The sequence below is a fragment of the Podarcis muralis genome, chromosome 4, assembly GCF_964188315.1.
Source record: "Podarcis muralis chromosome 4, rPodMur119.hap1.1, whole genome shotgun sequence".
In the NCBI taxonomy this organism is placed as follows: Eukaryota; Metazoa; Chordata; class Lepidosauria; order Squamata; family Lacertidae; genus Podarcis; species Podarcis muralis.
The window spans coordinates 41,151,688-41,173,841 of record NC_135658.1 but is presented as its reverse complement, the minus strand read 5'-3'; the positions used below and the strand labels follow the sequence as shown (position 1 = coordinate 41,173,841).

At 40.0% G+C, this 22,154-nt stretch overlaps 1 protein-coding gene across 4 annotated transcripts in view; it reads right to left on the bottom strand.

The window, feature by feature from the left end:
• The window catches only part of EPHA6 (EPH receptor A6), a 365,265-nt gene that overhangs the window by 105,962 nt on the left and 237,149 nt on the right, over window positions 1-22,154 (bottom strand). For 2 of the 4 annotated variants that reach the window (XM_077927237.1, XM_028726795.2), the window contains exons 6-8: window positions 21,830-21,954; window positions 9,659-9,706; window positions 9,110-9,272 (exon numbers count right to left, since the gene is read on the bottom strand). In XM_077927237.1, coding sequence (XP_077783363.1) covers window positions 9,110-9,272; window positions 9,659-9,706; window positions 21,830-21,954 — 336 coding nt within the window. Of the gene's footprint in view, window positions 1-8,282; window positions 8,525-9,109; window positions 9,273-9,658; window positions 9,707-21,829; window positions 21,955-22,154 lie in introns of those variants that run through there. The other 2 variants (XM_028726794.2, XM_028726797.2) reach the window with 2 other exon arrangements.

Genomic DNA, 22,154 nt, shown 5'->3' with positions numbered 1-22,154 from the left:
TGTTTGATTCCAGAGAATCAAAATGATGGCATGGCAAGCAATGAAGTCTCCATAGCAATTGTTTATGTTCCAGGTTTTTTGTAAACAAAAACTGTTTTCATATCCCTACATGGTATGATGATACTCTATAGGTTTGTGTTTTTTTTTAAGTACAGGAGCTATCCAGTGCTCCATATGTTGTTGACTAAAATTTCCAGGACCACATAATGTTCAATGACCGAGAATTGTTTATTATACCTAACTCCTCCAGGACCAAACAGATCATATTCATCAAATTGTTGCTCCACTATACTAAGTTATTAAACCTAAAAAGTATGTGCAATATTATATTTCATTTCCTGACTTCTCAAATATGCTTCTGATCAGTCAACTTTGTTTTCATTTCCCACACATTCCTACTGATTATTTCAGATCCTTATGCCCTTTAACCAACATGTTATTCATGGGTGATTTGTTGTGTTATACACATACTAAGAACATCAATACAATATGTATGTTGGCCCCTTCAGTCAGCTGATCTCTTTGCTCATAGTTTCAGTTATTATAATGGGATATTGCTGTCATAGTCTATCTCATGAGATATGGGTAGTTTGGATTTCTAAAACACTTGACTCTTTGTGACCCGCTTCTGTGGTCTTCAGAGTAAAGGCTGATGAAAAAAGTTATGAGAACAGAATAATATATGGGAAAGATTTGACTAGAAAGGAATACATTTCTATCATCTAATGGACACATTCCATCATACATCTACAAGCAAATGAGAGAGCTGTAAATCCTAAATCTGTGTTTTTGTTTTATTGCTCTGAATTCTTTTGTTAGCGAGGACAGAAGACTCATGGTAAGAAAGCTGAGAGGGAGACTGGGGAACCTGTACCTTTTATCTAGAAGAGAACCTCAATCTCCCAAATCTTTCTCTTCCAGGAACTGTATATATACACACAGTTTTAGTTACTCATCAGTACTTTTGTAACAACTCTAATCCCCACTCTCATCTCAGATGTGTTTTCATGCCTAATAATCAAAACAGCTCTCAATAGAGCAATAGGGTAAAACCTTCCATGTTTACAAGCTGGAAACAAAGAATGAATGAAGGCATGTAAAGATGAGTGACAGACCTGCACAGCTGCCATGAATACTGTTAGAAATCCCAAATTATTATTCTGGAAAATTCATTTTCTGTGTGCCATTCTCTGTAATCCCATTTTCACAAGGACAGTTTCTATTTAGGGGCATCGGAGCACGTGCTGCTTACTATGGCTTTCAATTCATTCAGTTCATTTTACTCATTTATTTCATTTGCATACTGCTCATTCAGCTAAGTCTGTTGGGCATTTCACATAAACAGTGAACCCCCCCCCCCCCAAATTCACAATTAAAACGATTTCCTTCCTCTTGAGCTACCAATGTGTGTATTGATAAAACATTACAAACAATAAGCTTGATGTGATATTATGATTGCAACAATATTCTTTTTGTGCAGTCTTTTCAGATGCACACATATGCTCTTTTCCATTTGTAATAATACTGATGCAAGCTCATCTATAATCACATAAAGTTTGCTTTTTTCTAGGAATTTATCAATGCAAATGCAGGAGAGAGGAAAGGCATGAATGAACTGAAAAATCTGAAAATCTGCAGTTTTTGGAAAAAGCCGTAATCATGAAATACAATGGAATAGCAGGTTGGAGTTAGGGAGGCCAGGCTAGAAGCATGTGTCTCATGGAACAGAGGTGGGGGAGAAGAATCCGCCAAATCCAACCAGGAAGTAACCTTGCCCATTCATTCAGCCACAACCCATCTTTATGGCCAGTTTTCACACATATTCTGATCACTTGGTGGACATCTCAGGGCTGAGTGAAGCCACCAATACCATTAACCTGCCATGAGGGCAACAACCTTTTCTCCCCACACAGTGCTCCTGGAAATGACTCTACATCATCTTGTAGCATCATTCCCAGGAACACTTTCAGCCACACTTTGAAAATGTGTGGTGGGAATCATGCTGCCTAGCTGCTTGGAGCATTTTAAAAAATCTTTTCATTCTAAGCTATCTAATTCTTCACCGTGAAAGTCTGATTCCCCCACTGGAATGTGTGTCTCCCACTCCCAATATCGAGGAGAGTTTTCAGACACACGCACCCTCCTGTAACCTCTGGAATTTTGGCTGGGCTGACAAAGTCAGTCCAGGCCTAATCTCACTAGTTTAGTAAAATGAGATTTTATCAGGGGCTATCTCCTCGTTAGCCCTGTAAGCTTATTACTGATTAGAGGCGATTTCAAAACATATTTTATGCACTACTACATCTATGAGTCCTCATGTAATATAAAACTACATCCTCTTTTATTAATTAACTTTTCCTATTACTCCTGCAGTGTCAGCCAAGTCCTCTTTCTGCTTCATGTATCACCAATAATAACCCTTTTCTGGGTGCTTCTCGTATTTATCTAATTTTATCTTAAATAATTGTAGTACAGATTGCATTCCTTCTAACAAACCAGGAAAAATATCGCAGAAGTCACTCACTAAGGGGCATATGAGCTTTTAGAAAACAGTTTGAGATTTGTTTGGTTTGGTTTTTTTAAAAAAACAATTCCTATTCCTCTTCTTGACTTCTTGTACAGATTAAGTGATTGCTATGGTATTTGTGTTTTATTAATATGTTATGGTTTTTACTACATTGTGCGACCTGCCCTGGGTTGTTGTTTTTTAAGTGGAACATACCTCTTTACAGTAAATATTGTACTTTGATATCTGTTCTTTTCAGCATGGGTTAATCAGCACATTTCACAGAATCGTAGTTGAGTTGGAAGGGGCCATGAGGATCATCTAGTCCAACCCCCTGCAATGCAGGAATCTTTCACCCAAAGTGGGGCTCAAACCCACAACCCTGAGATTAAGAGTCTCACGATCTACCATTGAGCTATCCCTCATTTAACATTATTGTAACATTTTAAAAATCATATAACTTTAAGCTTATATCCTTTAAAAACGAATCTGTATGTAGAAAGTAAGTATTCACATCTCTCCCATTTTGCAGAAATATTATGACCTACTGGTTCTGTTTAGTGTGGGGAAGAAAAACAAAGGGCCATTTACCAGAGATGTAAATGAATTACAATACAGTGCTATGCAAGTTAATTCTGAAGTAAGGTCCACTGTCAATAGGGCTTACTTCTATATGAGTGAGCATAGGATTTCAGCCTTTGGCTGAAATCGTGTGCACATTTATCTAGGAGTATATTTTATTGAACACGGTGCGACTTACTTCTGAGAAGTCATGCATAGGATTGCTTAATGTTATCAGTCTGCACCAAGCTGTCGCCAGTGTTAAGTTGTGGGTGAACATATCAGACGACACAGCGACACAGCGACAGATGTGTTTTCAGTCAACTTTGTTTTCATTTCCCACACATTCCTACTGATTATTTCAGATCCTTATGCCCTTTAACCAACATGTTATTCATGGGTGATTTGTTGTGTTATACACATACTAAGAACATCAATACAATATGTATGTTGGCCCCTTCAGTCAGCTGATCTCTTTGCTCATAGTTTCAGTTATTATAATGGGATATTGCTGTCATAGTCTATCTCATGAGATATGGGTAGTTTGGATTTCTAAAACACTTGACTCTTTGTGACCCGCTTCTGTGGTCTTCAGAGTAAAGGCTGATGAAAAAAGTTATGAGAACAGAATAATATATGGGAAAGATTTGACTAGAAAGGAATACATTTCTATCATCTAATGGACACATTCCATCATACATCTACAAGCAAATGAGAGAGCTGTAAATCCTAAATCTGTGTTTTTGTTTTATTGCTCTGAATTCTTTTGTTAGCGAGGACAGAAGACTCATGGTAAGAAAGCTGAGAGGGAGACTGGGGAACCTGTACCTTTTATCTAGAAGAGAACCTCAATCTCCCAAATCTTTCTCTTCCAGGAACTGTATATATACACACAGTTTTAGTTACTCATCAGTACTTTTGTAACAACTCTAATCCCCACTCTCATCTCAGATGTGTTTTCATGCCTAATAATCAAAACAGCTCTCAATAGAGCAATAGGGTAAAACCTTCCATGTTTACAAGCTGGAAACAAAGAATGAATGAAGGCATGTAAAGATGAGTGACAGACCTGCACAGCTGCCATGAATACTGTTAGAAATCCCAAATTATTATTCTGGAAAATTCATTTTCTGTGTGCCATTCTCTGTAATCCCATTTTCACAAGGACAGTTTCTATTTAGGGGCATCGGAGCACGTGCTGCTTACTATGGCTTTCAATTCATTCAGTTCATTTTACTCATTTATTTCATTTGCATACTGCTCATTCAGCTAAGTCTGTTGGGCATTTCACATAAACAGTGAACCCCCCCCCCCCCAAATTCACAATTAAAACGATTTCCTTCCTCTTGAGCTACCAATGTGTGTATTGATAAAACATTACAAACAATAAGCTTGATGTGATATTATGATTGCAACAATATTCTTTTTGTGCAGTCTTTTCAGATGCACACATATGCTCTTTTCCATTTGTAATAATACTGATGCAAGCTCATCTATAATCACATAAAGTTTGCTTTTTTCTAGGAATTTATCAATGCAAATGCAGGAGAGAGGAAAGGCATGAATGAACTGAAAAATCTGAAAATCTGCAGTTTTTGGAAAAAGCCGTAATCATGAAATACAATGGAATAGCAGGTTGGAGTTAGGGAGGCCAGGCTAGAAGCATGTGTCTCATGGAACAGAGGTGGGGGAGAAGAATCCGCCAAATCCAACCAGGAAGTAACCTTGCCCATTCATTCAGCCACAACCCATCTTTATGGCCAGTTTTCACACATATTCTGATCACTTGGTGGACATCTCAGGGCTGAGTGAAGCCACCAATACCATTAACCTGCCATGAGGGCAACAACCTTTTCTCCCCACACAGTGCTCCTGGAAATGACTCTACATCATCTTGTAGCATCATTCCCAGGAACACTTTCAGCCACACTTTGAAAATGTGTGGTGGGAATCATGCTGCCTAGCTGCTTGGAGCATTTTAAAAAATCTTTTCATTCTAAGCTATCTAATTCTTCACCGTGAAAGTCTGATTCCCCCACTGGAATGTGTGTCTCCCACTCCCAATATCGAGGAGAGTTTTCAGACACACGCACCCTCCTGTAACCTCTGGAATTTTGGCTGGGCTGACAAAGTCAGTCCAGGCCTAATCTCACTAGTTTAGTAAAATGAGATTTTATCAGGGGCTATCTCCTCGTTAGCCCTGTAAGCTTATTACTGATTAGAGGCGATTTCAAAACATATTTTATGCACTACTACATCTATGAGTCCTCATGTAATATAAAACTACATCCTCTTTTATTAATTAACTTTTCCTATTACTCCTGCAGTGTCAGCCAAGTCCTCTTTCTGCTTCATGTATCACCAATAATAACCCTTTTCTGGGTGCTTCTCGTATTTATCTAATTTTATCTTAAATAATTGTAGTACAGATTGCATTCCTTCTAACAAACCAGGAAAAATATCGCAGAAGTCACTCACTAAGGGGCATATGAGCTTTTAGAAAACAGTTTGAGATTTGTTTGGTTTGGTTTTTTTAAAAAAACAATTCCTATTCCTCTTCTTGACTTCTTGTACAGATTAAGTGATTGCTATGGTATTTGTGTTTTATTAATATGTTATGGTTTTTACTACATTGTGCGACCTGCCCTGGGTTGTTGTTTTTTAAGTGGAACATACCTCTTTACAGTAAATATTGTACTTTGATATCTGTTCTTTTCAGCATGGGTTAATCAGCACATTTCACAGAATCGTAGTTGAGTTGGAAGGGGCCATGAGGATCATCTAGTCCAACCCCCTGCAATGCAGGAATCTTTCACCCAAAGTGGGGCTCAAACCCACAACCCTGAGATTAAGAGTCTCACGATCTACCATTGAGCTATCCCTCATTTAACATTATTGTAACATTTTAAAAATCATATAACTTTAAGCTTATATCCTTTAAAAACGAATCTGTATGTAGAAAGTAAGTATTCACATCTCTCCCATTTTGCAGAAATATTATGACCTACTGGTTCTGTTTAGTGTGGGGAAGAAAAACAAAGGGCCATTTACCAGAGATGTAAATGAATTACAATACAGTGCTATGCAAGTTAATTCTGAAGTAAGGTCCACTGTCAATAGGGCTTACTTCTATATGAGTGAGCATAGGATTTCAGCCTTTGGCTGAAATCGTGTGCACATTTATCTAGGAGTATATTTTATTGAACACGGTGCGACTTACTTCTGAGAAGTCATGCATAGGATTGCTTAATGTTATCAGTCTGCACCAAGCTGTCGCCAGTGTTAAGTTGTGGGTGAACATATCAGACGACACAGCGATTCTTCAAACAGCTCTTGTTTATTCACAGGCCAGAACAGAACTGAACTGAAGGGTTCAGCCAGCCTGCTTATATAGAGCTCTAGTACAACGTAACTGTAACAACTTTTTGTAACTATCCAATCACTGAACATCACTTTCGATCCCTTATTTGCATATGTGGACCTGAACTATCTACAGTATCCCCCTGCTGGCCCAGGGTGAGAACTTCAGTACATAACAATATGAACTATTGAGTATTAGTTCAAACATGCTCAACTAAATTATTTTAGCCCAGCGTTGCTGGGGTGAGTCACAATTGCACACTAATGATGATGTGAAAAGCTTTCCAAACATTCAAATCTGACTCTGCTAGTTGATCACTGAAAGTTCATCGTTTTTACCACAGGAACTATCTAAAATCATCATGTAGCGTGATTTGTTTGGGGAAATAGAAGCCAATGCAGAGATGTATGTGACAGGCAAACCTTTAGCAAGATACATATCATTGCATGTTACAAGTGAGATACAGTCGTACCTTGGAAGTCAAACAGAATCCATTCCGGGAGTACGTTTGAAAACCAAAGCACGGCTTCTGATTGGCTGCAGGAAGCTCCTGCAGCCAATTGGAAGCCGCAGAAGTCCCGTTGGACATTCAGATTCCAAAGAATGTTCGCAAACCAGAACACTCACTTCCGGGTTTGTGCGTTCGGGAGCCAAAACATCCTATAAAGATATCTCTCTGTACTTAATAAATGAATGCTTATATCTGTTGGAAACCCAGCATCAGTTATAGTGAATAGCACATAGATGGAGTACACATGATTTTCCTGCACAGAAATCTGATGCTCAAATGCTGGAGATAGAAGGGTTAGGCTTCATGTATAGCAGCATATAAGGTTCTTAGGGACCTCCAATTGTCAGCATTGGAGAGAAAATGCTGGACTACATGGGTCTTGAGCTAATGAAGCAAGACAACTCTTGCATTCCTGTAACCACTCTAAATATTTCCCGTTTCAGTTTGCAGTGCAGCATGAATAAAACTCAGAATGTCTTACAGAGGCAGTAACAAGAGCTAGGAACCCTTCACAAAAAACTATTTGCATCACAAATGTTTTCAAAGCCCAAAGTTTAAATACACTGGTTTTTTTTAGCTGTTCTATTCTATGATTCTACTAACACAGCTTAATGACTACAATGAAATGAAAGCTAAAACTTTCTATTGTCACTTCAGGCCAAAATTCTACATTCAATTACTTTCCTTGATTGTGTTTATGGCTTGTATAAATGTATCAAGTACAGCTATGAGCTGAGTCTTTCTACTAAATACACCTTTTACTCATGCTACCACCACAGATCACTGTAAACTGATCATCTCACCTCTCATGTAGCCAAGAAAGAGGCATGTAGTGTAATACAACTGATTTATGATTTTATCCCCACCACACTCCTGAACACCCAAATCCAACTCTCCCCAAACTGCAGCTGTCACTCAGCTGTATCACACTCGTACTCAAACACTCAGCCAATCATCACTCACCAACAACACAGCAACTCACTCTCTCCCCTCCCCCTCTAGCATTACCTTAAATAAAGTATTATATTTACCATTAGGCAACAGCACTCTGTTTACATGTATATTTACATGTATATACAAATACAAAAACACCAGAACATAACACACATCTTGATTTTCATTACGTAATTCTTAGGTGAAATGCTGAGAGGTTGCAGGATGTTCTAAGAACATGCAACAATGGTGGGTAATTGCATTTCAAACCTATACTGGGCACCAGTCTATATCCCTCCTTGATATACAAGCTGGGGTGTAGGAAGGGTGGTGGTGGGGATGCAGTCCACCTCTGGTGTCATCCCTGAGGGGGTGACAAAATGGCAAACCGCAGGGGGGGGGGGACTTACCACGGGGCCTGGCCTGCAGTGCGCCCAAGCCACACATCTCTCCTGGGAATGACATGGTGGCTCGGGCCCCATGCTGCCTTAAATGGCAGCATGGGGCTTGCGTTCGCCAGGCAGACTCAATGGGCAGCTCGCTGTGCTGTCCCTGTGGGCGGCTCACCGCGGTGCCCCTGTGCGCGGATCGTCACAGATCGCCCCGCCCCTGCCACTCCAGGTGCCAGAGCAGCTAGCTATGCCCCTGTATACAAGTTCATCAGTTTCCTGCTAGGGATTCTGGGACTGGTAGTTTAAATCCCATTTCCCAGCAGGCCTGGGGGTGCCTGCCACCCCAACCTTCCCATGCTTTTTTTCCAAAGTAAGTAACGGAGCCCATAGGGTGGGGGAAGGAAAGGCCATGGCAGCAATAGGCACTGTATCAGTGCCCTATTAGTTTTCATTATTCAGATCAAAATCTTACAAAAAGCATGAACTTTTGCAAGCATTTATTTCAGGACAAGCTAAAGAACAATTGTGAATCTCTTAGGAGCTTCAAAAGTAAAAGCTGAAGAAAAACTGCAGAAAGATGGAGAGTATTCTGAGGTCAGGTTTTGTTTTGAAACAATGTACCATATTGATTTCTTAAATTGGGGTTCAAAAAATAGGGGTCATCTTATACATGGGGTTGTCTTATACACAGAAAAATACAGTACATTAAAAGTGATCGATCTATGTATATCTCCCAATGTGTTTATAATGTAATTTAAACCTAATATTCCCAGTGCCTAGCCATGTCAAATGCCTGCCACTTCTGTCACACATGCCACAATTCTGTGTCTTTGATTAAGACTTACTTTCGTCTCCAGTTTCAAATTCAAACTTCTGGCTATAGCCGCTGTATCCTGTTGCAGTCCTGGCTCTGATATGAAATATGTACTTGGTGGCCGGTTTGAGGCCTGTGACGATAACACTTGGAGCCTTTGACCTTGTGGAGGAGTAGCTGAGCTGCTCCTGCTCCTGAGGGACAAAAGGGGGGAAAACGATGTCAAGTTGAGTTGTGAAAGCTGCGTAATAACAATCTTTCAAAACTAAATTCTTATGAATGTCAAAGTGTGTTCAGAAAGGGGTGACAGCTATTCCACGATGTATGGCGCAACCTATACTTAGACAGATCTTAAGAAATGTTGTGTTATCTTTCATATGGCGAGAACTGTGTCCTTGTGAATTGGGTTAGTAATTAGACTGGAGACAAAATAGTATGAAATTAGTACAAAACTACATACAAAGCAAATGGCAGCAAAAATGACAGCTATATAATTTGAATAATGGACAAATTAGATTTCAATAAGGACTAATCAAGCATAACGTATAGATGTGGGAGCATTCAAATGCCCGCTACTCACTTCTACCCGCAGGTAGTGCCAAAAGGCAGGCGCTATCCGTGGGTAGACCTGTGGGTAAAAGAAAATGAAAATTAACTCTTTATTTTTATGTTTGCAAACCTGAAACAGGATCCTACTGTCTCACTGGTTTGGAAATCAGTTCTTAATGTCCTTTTAGTAAATGCAGTAGCACAAAATGTCTCACACTAATAAAGCAGCTGTTAATCTGGATTTGGCAAATTATTTAGGAAATTGCTTACTGGGTAATGTCACACATAGTGTTTTCTTTTTCCAGATATAAAAGCCTGTAGGGGAAAAGAGAACGCACACATATGTGTACATTATAACATTATAAGTTATTGCATGAGTGTGCATTGCCCAGTATATATGTATTGGAAACCTAATGTATGTATGGTGAAATAAATGTGTGTGTAATCTTCACATGTTAAGATTACACATGTTAAGATCACATGTACATGTGCTTTCATCTTGACCTGTATAAGAAAATTCAAGGTCTGAATTCTCCCTAAGAGCTACCCCATATCCTCTACTGACAGCAAGGGATGGCAGAGCACTTTTTGGATGATGCGTGTGTGTGTGTGTGTGTGTGTGTGTGTGTGTGTGTGTTTATGAAAGGTTTTTCTTCAGAAACTCTTTTCTGTCCAGAGGCCACAATGCAACAAAATTGCAATTTACAAGCTGCATCCAACTCTGTTTTTATTGTGGCCGGATTTTCTTCTGAGTTTCATGCTGGCAGAAAGAGGAGAAGGCGTCAGAGGCTACAAAAGAACTGTGAGTGGAGGGGTGTCATTCTTTGGACCCCCGGGAAACTTTCCAAACCTGCTGTACGTGGAACTGAATGTGGAAAGTGCAACTGACTGCTGAATGGGATACAGCTGTGGGCAGCCGGAGAAAGCTCTATCCACCTTGGGGTTGCCCATAAAAAGCCAGCCTATAGTGAAAGACTCAGGTGATATCAACAGTTTCCAAGAATCATCCCTCTTTCTGAGACTTTTGTGAGCTGTGAAACTGTTTGGGCCCTAGGTGAGAGCCAGGGATGGTGGGTAGAATCCTGGATGAGAGCTGGCAGGCCGAGAGTGAAGGTATTTCAGGATGAGAAGGAATTGATATTGGTTTATATTTATTAGTAATTTTGTATGAAAGTAACATTTTTGTAAGACTTGCTGTTGTTTAGGTCTGTTGTTGTTTTAGTTTTCTGTACCTGCTTAGAGAATTTTTAAATATATATATTAAGTGGTATAGAAACAGTGGAAATAAATATTAAATAAATGCTCTTGTAAGGCTCTGGGGAATTCTGTGTTGGGGCAAAACAGTTCACATGCTTAATTACGAGCAAGAAGCATATTTCTAGTTCATTAGGCAACTGCCATTGCTCTCCTTTTGTTATTTATATTTTAATGTTTTCAAGAGATGTTCCACAATTTTTGCATGAACTAGTGAAAACATATTTGTGGTACACCCCCCTCACTGCATCATCCCAAAATTCAATTAATTTATTCATTCAAATAAATAAAATGCATTAACAGAAGGTTACACACACACACAATATCAATTATCTACACACATACTCACAGACATTATGTGTCTCAAAATAAAAACATTATGTTTATATTTCTCATTCCTCACTGTTATCAGTGTCAGTTGGTATATAGTTATAGAAACTATTCCATACTACTTTGAATTTTATCCTCATTTTCTTGCTTTGTCTATGCCATCTGCTCATGTCAGATGCTTCCTTGACCAACAGGTACTGGACCACACCATGGGGACCACTCTGATTTCCAGTGTCAAAGGCTAGGCATTTAGCGACTATGATGATTCTATGAAATGGCATTATGTGCAGTTTGTTCAGTTCCTATGTATTAGGTACTCATCCAAGGCTAGCTCCAATCTTTTATATTTTTCTTCCTCGCCTTTAGGTTACCTTCAGTATGATAACAGAATATCTTCTTCATAATTCAGGTTAGCACAAAATTGTCCACAAATATCTACATAACATAACTGGCACCCACAGGGCACCTTATGAATCCGTAATATGATAAAGCAATGTTCAGAAATGTGGTGCATTAAGTTACCATAAAGCACTTTCTTCCTGATAACTTGAAAGAAATAAGGTTCATGGGAGATATGTTGGGTGGGGGTGGAGGGCAAGGAGAAGAACTAAGGAATGTTATTGTTATTAGCAGAGCTGAAGCTTTTGGATAGCACATCTTTACCATGAAGCAGCCCCTCGTATATAGAATTGGCCTAACTCTTAGAATTGGCCAAACTCATAATGTAATGCCGCTGAAGTGATTTATGGCACAGCAAAGTTTTTAACACTGCTCAGGAGGAATAGTGCATGACCACTATCTCAACAGCATAAACTAAACATAACAATTTCAATATGATTAAGTTGTGGTGCTCAGGGAAAACGAAGCACCAGAGAAAAAAATTAAATGATCTGTGATGCTCATAATTCAAAACAGGGTAGACAACATGAAAAACTGTACTATAGGGTGTCTTCAGGTTGCTATTTATTTTTTAATGAAGTCTCCAGTACATTATTACATTCTGAAATAGCAATCAACATGTAAAATGAACAAGGAAAATATAAAATATGTACATATAAATAGAATGTACAAAGGGTACAAACACCAAACAGATTATTATAAAATGATATTCCCTAAAAAGCAATTAAATTTTGCCTGCTCAACAAGTGTTAAGATTATGAGACAACTAAAGAGACAAATCAGACTCTGTCGTTTGTTTTTAATGAGGAAGGGAGATGTGTCTGGGAGGAGAGTAGGGGCGGCAATCACACTGGTTCAAGGGAGGGAGAGATATGGTGTAGGAAGTAGTGCAGGCTGGGTAAGGAGCACATGGCACAGGCAATTAGTGACTGTCCCATGTGCCAGCCCCTCTTCCAATCTTAGGAATTGTGGTCGTCCTACCAACCAGCCCTGATGACTGTGGGCTACTGCTGCAGAATGCTGTGTTGGCTCTGAGTAAGACTTCCCTCATCCATGATCTGATTTTGGATGAGGAGCCAATCTAGCCTATATCACTAAGAGCTAGGTAGGTGAGCAGGGTGGAGTTGGTCTCAGCCGGTTGTGCTCACCTGGGTACTCAGGGCAGCATCAGGGCAGACTTGAGGGGTGGGAAGGGGGAGTTGCTGTGGTCTACAGAAATTCTGTCTCTCTCTCTCCAGGCTTTCTGTCCAGCTTGAGAGGGGCATCTAGTCTCTGTGTTCCTGGCAACCGGGACAGATTAGGGATTCTGCTGCCTTGTTGCCCAGATGTCTCCTGTTGACAGAGCTGGTCTCAGAGGCAGTGTTGAGGATTCGCAAACTGCTGGTTTTGGGTGACTTCAACATCCATGCTAAGGCAACTGGTTCTGGGATGGCTCAGGATGACCATGGGTCTGTCCCAAAATGTCCCCAACCCAATGCATGACTGCACTGCCTGCCAATTAGTTTTGGGGCCCAATTCGAAGTGCTGGTTCTGGCCTATAATGCCTTAAAGGGATTAGGACTGCAATACTTCAAGGACTGCCTCTCCCTATATGAACTGACCTGGACCCTACGATCATCATCTCAGGGTCTTCTTTGTGTACCTCTGCCCTAAGAGGACCGGAGGGCGGCAACATGAGAATAGGCCTTTTCTGTGATGACTCTCCACTTGTGGAATGCTCTCCCTAGAGATGCTTGCTTGCCACCTTCATTACATATCTTTAGACACTTGGCAAAAACATTCCTCTTCTCCCATGCCTTTGGCTACCATAATTAAACCTATGGCCTTTTAAACTCTGTGTGAGACAGTTTTTAAAAATTAATTTTCTTTCTTATTATGGTATGTATTTTGTGTTTTTTCATTGTTAATTGCCCTGTGATCATCGGATCAAGGGCGAGATAAAATGTAATTGATAAAAATAATTAAATTGCTTGCAGTAGTTTTTCACAGAAAATATTGTCAGAGTGTACTGGGATACTTTTATCACATTTTTCTTTTATATTTTCACATTTGTCTCTAATCTGGAAAACAAATTTTGTAGCATGAAATAATGATTAAATACTGAACGTACATTTTGGCCTTTAAAGTTTTAAATTCAGTTTCCACCTAGCCCTTCAGCAAAACTGCCAACAAGAGGAGTGGGCAGAGGTGATGGGATACAAATAAATAGTTGAGCTAAATAGCTGAGTTCCAATTAAATATCATTTTAATGTGGCTTATGTAGCCAGGATGAAGAAAGAAGCAAATTTGAGGTGAGTGGAGATGGGGAGCGCACAACAGTTCTCATACCTAGCAAAATGGCAGACATTTGATAACCATGGCATAGAATTATTAATGTTTATCATCTCTAAAGGGACATGGAAAAATGGATTCAGAAATGGATTCTAAATACAAAGCAGATCTAAAGTTACAAGGTTCAATAACATTGAAAGCTTAGGCTCATGCCTTAAATCAGAATGTAATCAGGGTTAGTCAAGGTGGAAAGTGTATGCTGGAAAATACTGAAATGGCTCAAATATTGATTGCTACATTTTCCAGCTGCCGTTTAATGCTCCAGTAATGCCTGTTTTCCTACATGAAAGCTTCAGAATCAATATGTCAAATACTGTGTTGTGTATGTTTATGAAATTGGCCCAAAATAATACAAGTGATGCAGTTAATCCCAATTCCCAATGTGGCAGAGGACTGTAATGAACAAAAGGATATAAAGCAATGCTGAAGATAGTGACACTCTCATTCAACAACATGCTTTACCTACCCCAAATATTGATTACATCTTCATTCTCACTATAATCTCTAGGATCTTATAAATTTGGACTCATATTTCTTCAGTCGATTTAAATCCAGCTGTCTTAACTGAACAAACCTTTATTTATATGGCACTTTAGTATTTTAACCCCTTCTGCATTTAAGGTATTACTAACAATATTTCCCACATCAAATTATCTAGCACCACAGATTTACTGAATATCCCACAGTTCAGTGACATGAGATAACATCTGAGGACTTCAACGATTTTGAGGTATGGCAGGAACTTTTTCATCTTAGGCTGTAAGACCCTAATATTTAAATATACCTGAAATAAATTAATACCCACAAAAAGATAACCATCTAAGACATGTGGCTGAAGAAAGGCAGGTTACATGACCAATAACATTATTTCCTTTGTTAGGTGAATCTTTGTTTTACGTATGTAGGTTCCATTGAAGTAAAAAAGAAGTGGCCAGATATGGTCCATCAGTTGCTTCTATCTCCTGAATTTTAAGGGTCAGTTCGCAATGTAGCCTGTAAAAGGCATAAACTGCTATAATGTATTCATGTATCTTTTGTTTACACAGGACAGCTTTTTGCAGTTGCAGGCATGCACGTGTCAAATGATAATTGAATTCAGGAATTCAGTGCCTGTAGTTGTGTGTATTAGTATTTAGATTTTGCCATCTTTCATCTGAAAACACGTTTACAGGAGCCTAATCCTACATAACAGCAGCAGAGCAAAAGACCAGACTTGGGCTGTCAGGACCAGTGCAAGGAATTTTCTCTTCCCCTTGCTCTGGTGCTAGAAACTAGTCCTTCTCATCCAGCACTGCTGCTCCAGTATATATTTTTGTACAGCAGGAGTGCCATGCAAGCGCCTTTCCAAGACAGCAAGGGACTCGTAAGAAAGGTAGAGCAATTAGCAGTCCCATTGAGAAACTGGCCTTCTAATGCTAGCATGATCTTGTGCCAGCAAATTCTGCCACTGCCCTCACATAGGATGCTAGGTTTGCTCTATAACTGTTGCAGTGCAGCCAGGGATAGGATTGGGCGGTAAACTATGAAACTGAAAAGGTAAGTTTGAAAATGTGATAATAAAATAATAGGAAGCAAACAAGGAAGGAATGTAATAATAATAATAATAATAATAATAATAATAATAATAATAATAATAATTTTATAACCCACCCTTAAGTATAAGGTCCCAGAGAGAATTTAAAATATACATCCCAGGTATCAAAGGTCAGGGTATTGTACAGCAGAGAGGGAATTCCATAAAGCTGCCACAGAGAATACCCTCTCAAGACCACCACCTTCTGAGCCTCTGAGGGTGGGCCCCCTCTGCTAACCTTAATACTTGAGAGGGTCTGTGGGGAAGGCGGTGGTCTTTAGGCAGGGGGAACTCACTGGAACTCAGTTCCGGCAGCTCTCAGGTGGGCGCCATTGCCATTCTAAAAGAAGAAGGGAGGTGTTAATGGTGAGTTCCAGCACCCCTTTTTCTAGAAAAACGCACTGTCTTTAAGGCTTTAAACAGTAAAATGAACACCTTGTTTGGGCTTAGAAAACAACAACTGGTAGCCACTGCAGCTGTTTCAAAACAGGGGCTATTTGAGTTCTAAAAGGAAATACAGCCGATCATCTGGCTGCTGCATTTTGGAGAAGTTGAAGTTTCTAAGATACCGCAAGGGCAGCCTCAGTTAGAGCACATCGACTCATCTAATCTGGAAGTTCCCAGAGCATGGAGTACAATGGCTGGAGCTGGTGAACAAGCCAGAGCTTGAAAAAGGCACTCCTAGTCACTGAGGCCACATGAGCCTCTAGTGATAGTGTTGAATCCAGGAGCACACCAAACCGCAAACCTTCCAAGGGAATGCAATCTCTTCCAGAACAGGCAATTTCCCCACCTCCTGGATGTGAAAACTCTGGACACATAACACCTCTGCCTTTTTGGGATTCAGCTTCAATTTATTAGCACACATCCAGCCCATAACTGCCTCCAAGCACCAGTGTAGCATCTCAATTGCCTCTCTGGAGTCAGATGAAACAGAAAGCTAGAGCTAGGTGTCACTTGCATATTGATGATGCCAAATCTCCTGAGGACAGCTCCCAGTGGCTTCATATAGGTGTTAAATAGTATGGGGGACAAGATGGAACCCTGTGGGACACCACAGGACAGCTCCCATGGTGCCAAACCATAGCCTCCCGTAAGTACTTTGTGGAAACAGCCCTCAAGATAAGAACAGAGCCACTGAAGCATAGTGCCCCAAGCGTCAACCTCCCACAGGGCCTCCAGAAGGATGCTGTGGTCAACAGCATCAAAGGCTGTTGAGAGATCAAGGATATTAAGTAGGATCACACTCTTCCTTTCTCCTGACAAATGTTACCAGCTAGCCTGTACAAGGCAGTTTCACTGTTATGGTCAGGCCTGAAGACAGAATGGAATGGATCCTAGTAATCAGTTTCCTCCAAGCATGCTCAAAGCTCACCTTCTTGAGCACCTTGCCCCAAAAGAGGATGTTCACACCTGGGTAATAGTATTAAATATCTTAACAATTTCTGAACATTACAGAAGAAATACCTACAATGCCTGTCTATTTTAGTTTGCTATCCACATATTTAAAAAAAGGCATGTAGATTATGGTAACCATATGCAAGTAGGTTCTGCAAATTAGTTCTGCTGCATGAACATGATACATTTTGGGTGCAGCTCACAGTACCAAGTAAGTTGACTGCTGTAGTATTATTGACATTCTTTTCTTGCTAGGATACCCCGCCCCACCATGGGAGAAAGAAGAACTAAAGGCAAGAAGTAGTAGTTCTGGAAATTATGGAGCTAAATAGGTTGGGGGGGGTATTGGGGGGAAAGCTTCAGTTTCCAAAGCACATTCACAGAAGCAGAATTTAAAATTAGATTTTTGCAAAGTGAAAAGCTTTATGGTTGTGGTCCAATTTTCCTAAATACTGGACCAGAATAGAATGATCCAGCCTTCTATAACACAAAAACAATAAGTAAGATTGTTGTTGTTTAGTCGTTTAGTCGTGTCCGACTCTTCGTGACCCCATGGACCAGAGCACGCCAGGCACTCCTGTCTTCCACCGCCTCCCGCAGTTTGGTCAGGCTCATGTTTGTAGCTTCGAGAACACTATCCAACCATCTCATCCTCTGTCGTCCCCTTTTCCTTGTGCCCTCCATCTTTCCCAACATCAGGGTCTTTTCCAGGGAGTCTTCTCTTCTCATGAGATGGCCAAAGTATTGGAGCCTCAACTTCACGATCTGTCCTTCCAGTGAGCACTCAGGTCTGATTTCCTTAAGAATGGATGCGTTTGATCTTCTTGCAGTCCATGGGACTCTCAAGAGTCTCCTCCAGCACCATAATTCAAAAGCATCAATTCTTCGGCGATCAGCCTTCTTTATGGTCCAGCTCTCACTTCCATACATCACTATAACTTACCCAGGTTCATGGTTCTTACATTCCAGGTTCCTATGCAATACTTTTCTTTACAGCATTGGACTTTCCTTTCGCTTCCATGCATATCCGCAACTGAGTGTCCTTTCGGCTTTGGCCCAGCCGCTTCATCAGCTCTGGATCTACTTGTACTTGTCCTCCGCTCTTCCCCAGTAGCATGTTGGACACCTTCCGACCTGAGGGGCTCATCTTCCAGTGTCATAACTTTTATATGCCTGTTGTCTTTGTCCATGGAGTTTTCTTGGCAGGGATACTGGAGTGGCTTGCCAGGTCCTGCTCCAGGTGGATCACGTTTGGTCAAAACTCTCCACTATGACCTGTCCATCTTGGGTGGCCCTGCACGGCATAGCTCATAGCTTCTCTGAGTTATTCAAGCCCCTTCGCCACGGCAAGGCAGTGATCCATGAAGGAGAAGTAAGATTACTGGGATGTATTTATTCATATGTATATACACATACTCAGCAAGGGACATGTACCATTATCCATCCCCCAGCAGCCATAGCCAAGCACTCAAAAAATCCACCTTCCTTCCATCTCTCTGACAGTCCTCAATTAATGAGTTCCGATATAATGCTAAACCATGATTTAGCATTACAAGAACAAACCTGTGTGAGCCCTGTCGCTCCCATACCTCTCCCCTGGTAGCCTGCAAGGAGAAGACTGGAAGCTTCTGCTTACACTTTTGATTACAGGCAGTTTAGTGTCTTGTCCACTTGCTTCAACTTACATGTGATCTCTTTGGTTTATTATTATTGAATTATTTCACTGCAGGTCAGTTATGTGTTTATGGAATACAGAGCTAGCCAAAACACAAGGTATTTGGTCACTAGGCAGTTATAAAGGGGTGCATGTGCTATTCATGTAGCAACTTAAGCATTACACGGAGCTATAGGGATAGGAGGGAATGTGAGTGACCTGGCTGTTTCCTGCATTACATTTGAAATCACAATTTGGATATCTCTCCCACAGACAGATGTGTCAGAGTTATAGGCATCTGGGTGTTACACATTTCACAATGAGTGAGATGCATTCGGTCCTACTTTAGATATAATGGGAAAGACTGGGGGGAAAGAGAGACACTGCCACTTTCTGTCCCTGCACCAGTGTAACAGCTGTAACAATTTTAACCTTCACATTCCTAATATAATTTTTTTGAGTGACACCATGATAATTGTTAACTACCCTGAGATCAGTATAAGTCTGTAAAATTCTACACTGATTTTTTTTTTGGGGGGGGAGGGGTGTTAAGGTGGGCTCACATATTCCTTGAATGTGTCAAAGCCTGCTGTGGTTTTTTTGCCTTGGATCCAATGGTGCACTTCCATGAGAGGAAATGTCTTTTTGTGTGTGGAAGGGTTGCTTCTAACATAGAAAAATAAATGTTTCCATTCCAGAGAAGTTCTTTCATTTGCACAATTCTTTGTGCAAAACTCTCTTTGCCTCTTAGGACCTTTCAAAAGCCCACTTGTTTTTAGCTCCCATATTTACGACGTCTCTTATATAAATAATCTGACACTGCAGGGCAAGAGGCCTCCCTCTGGATAACCCAACAGTTCACGGAACAGAGCTCACAGTTTCCTTCCACACACAGGTTTTTGTATCCAAACCCCCATTTATATTTTTTCTAGGCTTTTTGTCACATACATAATCAAAACAGGGAATAGTAGAAATTTCCAATTATTTTCATTACTACAAAATGCTCCCATGCATGTCCACACAGCAACACATGAGGGGTGGGGGCAGACTTTGGTGTACTAAAGTGTAGCAAATCCACTTAAATACAGTTGTGAAATCATATATTTATATGAAAGTATCTCCTCAATTATAAATGTACCACTGCTAATTTGATATATGGTTGAACAGGCATCACACACCCTGCCTATGATGAAATACATGGCAATTTTACTTAGAAATATTTTACACTCAGGACTGTTATTAAGATGAGCACTGTTTGCACAAGGTCACTGCAAACACAAGATGTATCAACTGAGTCAAATATCCACTATAACATAAATGTTTTTATGAGCAGCAGGTGTATTCCTGCAAAAGACTATAAAGCTATTAACTGCTCAGTAAGGAATACATAATAATAGGTTGTTAACTCAACTGCTCTGACAAGAGCAGGGAGAAAGGACACTTTAAAATCATTAGTAAGGCCTGCAGAAAATGAAGATAGTCTACACACTATGATTTTGAGGCAAGGATGGTTTTGAGTCAAAAAGATAAATGGCTTGGATTCTAAGAGAAGTTAACTTGAAGTTCACGGAAGGTAAGTTTTCTGAACTTTCCTCAACAGCCTTTGCCCCCCCCCCCCCAGCCTCAATGGAGGATTGGGACCCTCCTGAATTGGGGTGGAGAAGGTAAATTTCATTCCATGAACTTCCTTGCATTAACATAGATTAGAATAGAAACCCATCCCCTGCAATGTCCCCTCTTTCCTCCAAGAACAACATTGTTCTTTTTATTTTAAAAGACACACTACAAGAGATATTTGTGATGTTTAGGAACGTTTTTAATATTTATTCTAATTTCATTTCCTCCTAAAAAGGGAACATTGCATAAGGTAAAAATAAAAATTAAAAATAACACACTTAAACTGGGGGCTAACAGTTTTCATAGAGATTAATGTGTATAACAGGGGCAACATTACCCTTGCTGTACACAAATATTAATTTAGTCCCATTGGTTAAATAGCTATTGCAGGAATTTGAAGCAATACAAATATATCCAAACTGGTTTGTTGGAGACATTGGTGGGATGGGGGAGGGAAGAGATCCACTTCTATGGGGGGAGGGGAACCCTACCGAAAGTATTCAGCCTTAGTTAGAACTAAGAGAATCATACCAGACTTGGTCCTCATGACCCTCCAGTGTGCATCTGCCTTAAGAAAATATTCAGAGCATGTTCTGTTCCGATCTAAGCAGTCATTACATGACTGGTTTTGTTGTAGAAAGGTCAGCATTTTAACATAGCATTGGATATCAATCGGGCACTTCTAAAGATCAGCAATTCTGATAATCATTTCCACTGTTATTTTCTGTTGGGATATAATCTGCAAATGATAATTTGCTTGTAGGCATAATATTAACATTTTTTTAATGGGTACTATGGACTTATCCCAAAGGATGCTTGGTTTAGTAAAGTGTAGTTGCAATTTGTGGTTGTGCACAAAGGTCATAACACAAAAGTGTGCAGGGACAGTGTACATCAAGCTCCATTCACATAAGGGGTGTTTTTTCTAATTAATTTCATCATCAGGGAATAACCTGTTCTGTGCACTAAAATGTGGTAACATAAACATTAATAATCTGCTATTATCTTTACCAGAATGTTTGTCATATACTATCTCAACAGTATACCATCTAACTTACATCTTAGCAGTTTGCATACAAAAAGACACTATGAAAGCAGGTTACACATATTTATTAGTGTTCATAACCATCAGCATCAAGCTGCTGAAATGTCATTAACTTGTTTACTATTGTCCAGAATTAATAGGCATTAAAAACAAGTCATGTTAATTATGCTTATTAAGGCAAAAAGGTGCATATTAAAGTAATGCTCTGATCATATTAGTACTTTTATCCTGGCAGGCTGTTATTTCTTTTTCCAGCGCTTCTTTCAATGACCTTTTGTCTGCGATGGAAGTACTCATGTGAAAATTTCACCAAACATTTAGATCACACATGAGCAAACTGCTACACTGTGACTGAGTAGCCAACCGCAGCACAAACTGATGGCAAAATATGTCTACAGCTACTTCACTGTGTCCAAAATTCAGTTTGACAAGGTACTGGGCCAACAGTAGGCCACATAAATGAGCTCTAGCTCATTCAAACAAGGTGACAAGAAATCTATCTATAAAACTGCAGGCTATACTGTATGTTGATCTACAAAAAAAGGACAATGTTAAAAACAAGATGCTTTGAGGGTTTTATTTCATTTAAGTCAAGACCTACTTTCTCATAGTACTTGATCTCGTAGTCCAGAATGGCTCCATTAGGAAAATCAGGGTCTTGCCATGAGAGGGCAATGCTGTTTTGGGAAGCCCAGTCCTTCCTGACCATACCTATCAAGGAGGGTGCTGAAAAGGAAAAGGATAACTATGGGTTAAAGACAATGCAACATATTTAGACTATCACAAGGAGGTAATTTGGGGTGGTGTCCAAAGGACATAGCCAGCAGATCACACTGGTGTTTTCAAGAGACTGGGTGGAACATGGAGAAGATAGTGCAGAATAACACATTAAGAAGTTAATTGTTCAAACAGGATTCCCTCCAGAA